We start from the raw sequence: 8,908 nt of genomic DNA on the forward strand, positions 1-8,908 counted from the left end.
ATCTCCGTTTGTACTAGAAGTAATAGCATCGTTTCAATTTCATTAGCAATAAATGTAGAAAAAAATAGATAGATATTTTGAAAAGGGAGAAAATAGACTTACTCGCAGATTGTGTCTCTGTCAGGGTAGAACATTAATTTGACCATCATCCCAGCGTACGCACCGCTCTTCATCCAACGGCAATTATCAGCGGAAGCTACAAAATGTTTATTAAAAAATATATTACAATGGAAAAGAAAAACGTATTTTTATTATTTGGATTATACGGACAGTTATCCTCATTTTAGTTGTTTTTTTTTTTTTTTTTTTTTTTTTTTTTTTTTTTGAAAGTCGCAATACTAGCTGCTTTCAATAAGTTTCCAGACTTTTTTGTGCAGCTATTTAAAATTCAGTATGTTATTTCTGTGCATCTTATGAGATCATTGATCAACTTTTATGATTTCATGTTCAAATTAACAGCTACAGCAAGAATTGGAATACACCCTACTAAAGCCTGATTGTCACAGCTGGTGAATTTCCAAAAAGTAAACCTGGACATGAGGATACTTTAGAAGAAAGATATGTAATAATATTCTGTTTTAAATTTGGAAAAAAAAATGCCACAGAAACGTGTGGAATATTTCAGACTGCTTTTGGACTATATTGCATCAGCTTTTGAGTGGCGTAAGAGTTTCAAGGAAGACAGGGAATCTGCGAGGGATGATGAGACGTGCGGGGTGAGTAATGAAAGTCAGAACACTATGGTTGATTGGCCAAATAAAGAATATCATGGATAATGATTGTCGTGTGTCTATAGAGACAATAAATGTACAATTATATGCCAGTGTGGGAACTGTACACACAATTATTGGCGAGGAACTGAAGATGCGGAAGATTTGCGTAAATGCGTCAGTTCACAACTTCATCCTTGTCACAAACTATTTAACCAAGATGGGCATTAAGAAAAACTCCTCATCCTCCCTATAGTCCAGACCTTGCTCCCTGTGACTTTTGGTTATTCCCTAAGCTCAGGGGAAACCTTAGAGGCTGTCGTTATGAGACAACTGAGGAGATGAAAGAGGCTGTGATGAGGGTCACTGACACGCTCACACAAAAGAACTTCCATGTGGCTATCCAGGAGTTGTTGGCACGGTACAACAAGTGTATTGCAGCCGGAGGAGATTACTTCGAAAGGGACTATAGAGTTTCATTTGTGTACTATCAATACAAGTGACCATGCGAAAAGGTATGGAAACTTATTGACAGCACCTCGTATATGGGGATATTGATGTATCTGTATGGCTCACGACACAGAATGAAAATTATCGGCAAAATTATAAATAGATTCGAACATCATTAGTAACTGCCACTAGCGTATAATGTAATTCTCTTTGTGTAAACACGTGGAGTTTAGGCGTTTAAGCAATGTTTGATCATTGTAATTTCACATATCTATCTTAGCAGTAGCTAAATGGCGTAACGGTTAGAAGTGCCAGCAAGCGCCCAGGCTTAAAAGAGTCGCTAGTCTAACCGCACTGAAGAGCTATGATACAGCAAAACAGTCTGTCGGCGGATTATATATATATATATATATATATATATATATATATAGTAATTTATAATATATATATGGCGATGAAGCTACACTGAATATTCTGCGTTTCATCCACTATAGGATTCGTCAGGCTTATGCGCGAATTCTGTGGTTGCTTCTTGTTTTATATATGTTGAGGATTTCTAGTTAGCCAATCAGCTTTCTAGTATCCACCGCGCCCCTTCCTATCAGCCAATGGGCATGCATTTCATCGAGAAAAGGATCTGTTTTAGAACTAGGTTAGTGGTTTAAGGTAGACGTTTTCCTTCCTTTATATATATATATATATATATATATATATATATATATACCTATGTGTACACACACATGCACATATATATACATATATGTGTGATCGTTTATGTATATTCATGTTTATTTAATTTATTTATTTTTTTTCTATTGTTATTGTTAGTTTTAAAGCTATTTTGTATCGCTATCCTAGAGTTCTAAAACAGATTACTAACTAGCTCTACCTACGTATTGAGCACTTTTGAAGTAAATACTTAAAGTTTACGCATAAATCTATACTTTCGTATATTAGGTTTATGTGAGTAAATGAAGTAATTATATATATAAAAACAAGAAGCAACGACAGAATTCGCGCATAAGCCTGACGAATCCTATAGTTGGATGAAACGCAGAATATTCAGTGTAGCTTAATCGCCATATATATTTTATAAATTACTATATATATATATATATATATATATATATATATATATATATATATATATATATATATATATATATAAAGTTTTATTGTATAATTTTCTTTATTTATAAAAACACTACTGGCTACATATGTGCATACATGTTTCAGCTATGATTTCTTTCGACATCCAGCCGCATCAGATTACTAGTCTCTAATGGTTTCGCATTGGAAAACTAGTAGCCTTGTGAAAGAAATCACAGTTTAAATATGTATGCACATATGTAGCTAATAATATTTCATAAATATATATACACATGTGTGTGTATGTGCAAAGTTAGTAGGAGAAAAGGGAGAGAACCCAATCAAAGTGAAATGCTCGATTATTAAAAAAAAAAAGATTTTTTAATATTTATTCATACATATGTTCTAATCTTCTGTAACACGCACAGTATTATTATTATTGATTATTATATTGTACCCAATATAAAGTAGTGACTCCAAAAGTTAAAATAAAATGACTTGGGGGGGGCATCAGCTAGAATCGAAGCCAAAACATATAGCGTTCCAACGTTATTTACTAGCCTGTGAGCTATGTCCACATGTATATCGCAAGTTTAAAAAATTAACCGACTTAAACGGATAAATGTATATTTGTGTATATATTTGCCTGTCAAGTTCCAATTTTTCAATTTTTACTCCTTAGCAGCTATTTTTACCGGCTTAAAACAAAATTGAATTTATTTGCGGGTCCGAATCCCTATATTTCAAGTTTCAAGTCTGTAGACCAAAAATTAACAGAGGAGCTTTGTAGAACGTTCTGCGCACATAAGGAAGTCGAAGGGACATATTTCACATTTAAAATCAGTCTTTAAAAAACGAATCGTCGAACATTTTGTTTCTTCTATTCCATTTTAATTCATATCGTCGTACTTTTTTATCTGTTTATTATCATCATCTATAATATAAATCTCACGTATCTGTTTAAATGTATGCATGTATGTATGTATGTATGTATTATGTATGTATGTATGTATGTACGTACGTATGCATGTATGTGTGTATGTATTATGTGTGTATGTATGTATGTATGTACGTATGTATGTATGTATGTTTGGGGTAGAGAGGGCTCCCGTAAGCCGTGGTGAAGGCAACCTTTCTAGGAGAAGCAAATCTCTGATTTAAAAAACCATAAAGCGGAAGACCAGTACCCGCATTAAGCTGGTCTGCAGTTTAATTTGTTGCTGGCTATCTTGCTCTTGCTTGTTGCTGGATCTCAACATTTTGAACCGAGAGAGAGAGACTTAGCTGTCGTACAAAGCTAAGACTCTGTAACATCATATTTGTATAGATACTCCCTCAGACATTTGGGCTCATGGATTTTAAATGTCTGAGGGAGTGGCACTCGTCTTACAAGACGTTGCAATCATCATCATGTATATCTCGCAAAAACTTTCGACAGATGCGATAGATTTTCACGAAATTGGTAGCGTTTTGAAGCTCGACCCTTCGGACGATAAATATCGAATAGATTGCCAAAAGCATTTATTCCTTCACCCTAGACTCGGCCGTTTTGTACAAGGAACGGTCGATTTTTTTTTCGCCGACATTTTAGCAAGTAATTGTCACAATTAGATTGATTTAGGTTAATTTAAACGCTTTTGATTTCCGGTCCCCTTAAGGAGACATCGTCTAAGGCGTAAGATTTTTTTTCACTTACTCTTCCACCTACGCATCACGAGTTCGAACCTGTCTGCCTACTACCACCTTTTTTTTTTTTTTTTTTTTTTTTTTTGCTCAACACACACCTCCAAACATTCGGGCAACGCCGAGCACCCAGGCTATTATCTAATATAATAAAGTCATATTCCTGCCAGTTTGTTTAACTGTTCACAATTTAATTAATATATAAAAAAAAGGTGCACTGTTTCACAAATAAATTTCCATACCGAAGACAGATTTTATTTTAATTTTTCCCCAAAGATTTCTGTATATATTATTCATTCAAAGAAAATACACACTTAAGTAGTTGCCTTATTTACATATTACATTAATGTTATTAATCGTTTTAAGTAATAAAATTATTTTAATTGTTGGGTTTAGGAATATTATTTAAAGTTGATTTATTTAATTTATTTTTTTAATTGTATTTACTTTTACTTACTTGCTGAAGACGAAATAAATAAAACCTGCTTCCGTTTAAAAATTGAAGTAAGCTTAATTTAAAAGAATAAAAGTCAAGATTCCCGGCCAACGCCGGCTCAGTATCCTCTCCTCTTAATGATAGTAGAATAATAGATTAAATAAGTTCATTTTTTATCTGGAAGCGTATATATGTAAAATCAACCCCTTACCTTCCCCTGAAATTATTTATTTTTGTAAGTCACAAAAACTGATGCCACACCAAATAAGCAAGGAGGGTCAAGGAGTATGAAAAGACTGAGGAGAGAAAGCACTACCCAGACCTCCAGTGGGTGAGTGCAAAGAGGACAGGGACCTTAAAGAGGCTTTTTGCCACCCAAATTCAAGTGAAGACCAATGGTCACCGCCAACAAGAAATCGGCTGTTGCGATAATGCAAATCTATCTGCAATGGTTATTGAAAGAGGTGGAGAGTACTGGAAATCTGGGGAGACTTGCTGTCACTCAGATTTCAAAGAATGCCACAAGTTGTTCTCAAAGATAAATCTTTGATGATGGCCTGTGGGACTACTCCTACTGAGTAAATAATAATAATAATAATAATAATAATAATAATAATAATAATAATAATAATAATAATTCACGCGAAAACCAATGGCTGCTACCAATGAGAAATCATTGGTAAACGGTTGTTGCGATAATGCAAATTCATTTGCAAAGGTTGCTGAAATAGGTGGAGAGTACTGGAAATATGGGGATACTTGTTGTCATTCAGACTCCAGGGAACACTATAAGTTATTCTCAAAGAGAATTTTTGGATTATAATCTGCGTGAAAACCCCCAGTGAGTGAATAATAATAATAATAATAATAATAATAATAATAATAATAATAATAATAATAATAACATCACATGGAATATTGAAAACCGAAACGGTATAATTGTAAGGTACCCTCATTTGCCGCTACGTCCTGTCCCCCTTTTTTTTTCTTTGTGTGGGTGTATGTCACAATAAACTGGCACCACACCAAATAAATGAGGAGAGTCAAGGAGGATGTAAAAACCTAGGAGAGAAAGCACTTACCAGACTTCTGCTGGATGAGTGCAAAGAAGTCTGGGACTTTGGGGGGGGGCGTTTTTCCACTCAAATTCCAATGAAGACCAATGGTCGCCGCCAACTAGATATCAATAGTAAGCGGCTGTGCGATAACGTAAATTCATCTGCAAAGTTTATCGAAAATATGGAGAGTTTTGAAAATCTGGGGAGACTTGTTGTCAGTAAGACTCTAGGTAACACCACAAGTTGTTCTCCGAGAGTATTCTTTGATGATAGCCTGTGTGGAAACTCCTAGTAAATGATTAATAATAATAATAATAATAATAATAATAATAATAATAATAATAATAATAATAATAATGAGTAAAACTGAGACCATACAGTGGACAGTAATGGTGAAAAAAGCTGAAAGGAAAACTCTCGAGTGCAGAAACCAATCCACGTAAACTACAAATGTTAATCAGCTAGATTAAAACTGCAACAGAAGTAAAACAAAAAGATAGAAACTGATACTGAAAGAAATCTTTTCAACAGTGCCCCCCTCCTCGACCAAAAAGCATCAGCGTTGTCTGATACCAAACAAAATAGTCGTGAAAGCTTGAGGAGGATAGAAGAATCGATGAGAGAGAGCACTAACCAAACTTCCACTGGATGAGTGCATCAAGTGCTAGAACCGTATGGAGGTTTATTGTCACCACAATTCCAGTGATTGTTTCCAGCGAGAAATCAATGGTAAGCGGCTGTTGTGAAAACAAAAGTCATTTGTAACGGCCATCGAAAGAGGTAAAGAATACTGGAAATCTATTCCAGTTAACACCACCGGTTATTAGTGATTAATCGGAGTAATCGCTAGTGTGAGAACTCCTAGTGAGTAATAATTATAATGAAGAATGAAATGTCCTGTCAGATTGTAGATTTTGCCGTCCTAGCAGACCGCAGAGTGAAAAACAAAGAGACAGAGAAGCGGAGCAAATACACAGAACTGCCCAGGAAGATCAAAGGGATATGGAAGATGAAGAAACTTAAGATAACACCAATAATAGTAGGAGCACTAGGATATATGGCATAATCACGTCGACACACCGGTTCCCGCTGGATCGCTGAAGTTAAGCAACGTTGAGCCTGGTCAGTACTAAGTGGGTGACCATTTGGGTCTTCCAGGTGCTGTATGTGTTCTCTGCTTATCTCGCCATTGTTTACAGTCGTCCTGGTCTTCTCCTTGCCACTGGATCCAAACAGTGTTGATTCAGGAGAGGTGTGGACGGTGATTGCGCGACCCTTGCCTCACAATTACACGTGCAACTGCCCCTACAGGGGGCATTCTTTTGTCTTTCAATATTGAATGGAGGCATGGATCGACTAGGAGCAATACCAAAAAAATAGCGAATAAAGAATAGGAGAAATTGGAATCAGAGGGATGGCTAAGAAGGTACAACGACTAACAATAATGAAAACGGCTGAAATATTAATGAAAACATTTGAATGCCGAGACTAATATAAATGATCAGCTGGCGGTAGTCGGATATACAGAAAACTACTAAAGAAGTAAAATACAAACAAACATAACTTCGGATCGTGAAAACTGAAACTGTATTACTATATGATTGCAAGTTAACCCTAACCCCCTCCCCATCTTTTCTTCCTTCGTCATCATAAACTGGCGCCGCATGAAATAAAAAAAAAAGGAGGGTCAAGGAGGATGCAAAGACCGAGAAAAGAAACCACAAACCAGACCCCCCCCCTGGATGAGTACGAGGAGAACTAGGACCTTGGGGGGGGGGGGCTTATTGCCACCCATATCCCAGAGAAGACCAACGTCGCTATTAATGAGAAATTAATGGCAGACGACTGTTGCGACAATGCAAATTTATTTGCAAAGATTATCGAAAGAGATGGAGAACACGGGAAATCTGTAGAGACTTATTGTCACTCAGATTCCAGGGAACGCCACAGGCTGTTTTCAAAGAGAATTCTTTGATGACGGCCTGCGTAAAATTTCCTAGTGAATAATAATAATAATAATAATAATAATAATAATAATAATAATAATAATAATAATAACCGATGTCCCTGTTCAGCACCAAAAGACAATAGATACCTCTAGTAAGGGCAGCTACGCGTGTTATTGTGAGACAAAGGTTGCGCAATCTTCAACCCCACCTCTCCTGAATAGGCACTGCTTGATTCCAATGGCAAGAAGAGGTCTAGGACGACTGGAAACAATGCTGAGATAAGCGGAGAGCACATACAGCACCTTGAATTCCCAAATGGTCACCCATTTTAGTACTGACCTAGCCCAACGTTGCTTAATTTCGATGATCTAACGGAAACCGGTGTGTCAAAGTGATTATGTCGTATATTCTAATAATAATAATAATAATAATAATAATAATAATAATAATAATAATAATAATGTTTAAATCGCTTACCAACTGCCATACAAGCAAATAATAGGAAAAACTTCAGATCCATTTTTGCTGTGTCTTCTTTCAGTCAACAATTCTGTTCAAAAGCGCGAGAAGGTGTTTCTCGTCTATTCGTCTCAGTCTCGCGCTGTCCTCTCGTGTTTTTGACGAAAAGCCGTGACACTAAACCGGTCTCGTCCGGTAAGTACCAAAACTCACCGCTGAGGCCGCAGTTTTGGAATTCTGTAACAAGCCACAAACGACTTCTTTTTGTTTGGGCTCATCGGGAACCTGTCAAATTGGAGTTTTGTTTTTTGTAAACAATAACGCCACAAAAGACATTGACATGACAAGAGGCATGCAACCGATGTCCGACTCCCGGGATGGGGTTGGGGATGATATAATGGTCCACACAGAGACATGCAGATACACACGTACACACAGAAAACATATGCAAGCATATAAACATTAGCACACACACATACACACGCGCACACGAGCGCGCATACGAATACACGTGTTATTCACACACGTTTGGAACTGTTTTTGTCTTACTCTCTGTTCGTCGCATTTTAATTGTCATTTAATTGATTGAGCCAAATCCAGTGTCCTGTCCAATATATATATATATATATATATATATATATATATATATATTATTATTATTACTATTATTATTATTATTATTAGAGACGATTATTGTTGCTATTATTAGAGACGAGTAGATAGATAATTAGTTTGGTATGGATATCTTAAACGGTCCTAATTATCGGGCTTAAAACCGACGGTACCAATGATTTGTCTCATCTAACAACTTTCTATGCACAATATATATATATATATATATATATATATATATATATATATATATATATATATATATATATAAACTAAAGAAAAATCCTTATAACATAATACCCGTCATGGAGCGAAAATATCATATTCCAAAAAATCACTTAAATTGATAAAGTAGATCTTTTCTTTGTAACCAAGAAAATCCAGTTTTATGAGTAAGCGATAACGTTGTGTCAAGATCCACCATATTAAAGGGACAAATTCCCTATTCAAACTACCGCTATC

At 35.7% G+C, this 8,908-nt stretch overlaps 1 protein-coding gene across 1 annotated transcript in view; it reads right to left on the minus strand.

Moving 5' to 3' along the window:
• The window catches only part of LOC145259218 (uncharacterized), a 38,952-nt gene extending 30,758 nt beyond the window's left edge, over positions 1 to 8,194 (minus strand). Inside the window, exons 1-2 of the mRNA XM_080117056.1 lie at positions 7,853 to 8,194; positions 103 to 196 (exon numbers count right to left, since the gene is read on the minus strand). Of these exons, the coding sequence (XP_079973182.1) occupies positions 103 to 196; positions 7,853 to 7,895 (137 nt within the window). The 5' untranslated portion in view covers positions 7,896 to 8,194. The remainder of the gene's footprint in view (positions 1 to 102; positions 197 to 7,852) is intronic.
• Positions 8,195 to 8,908: the final 714 nt, after the last annotated feature.

The sequence above is a fragment of the Euprymna scolopes genome, chromosome 34 (assembly GCF_053919585.1).
Source record: "Euprymna scolopes isolate OS-2025 chromosome 34, ASM5391958v1, whole genome shotgun sequence".
Lineage (NCBI taxonomy): Eukaryota > Metazoa > Mollusca > Cephalopoda > Sepiida > Sepiolidae > Euprymna > Euprymna scolopes.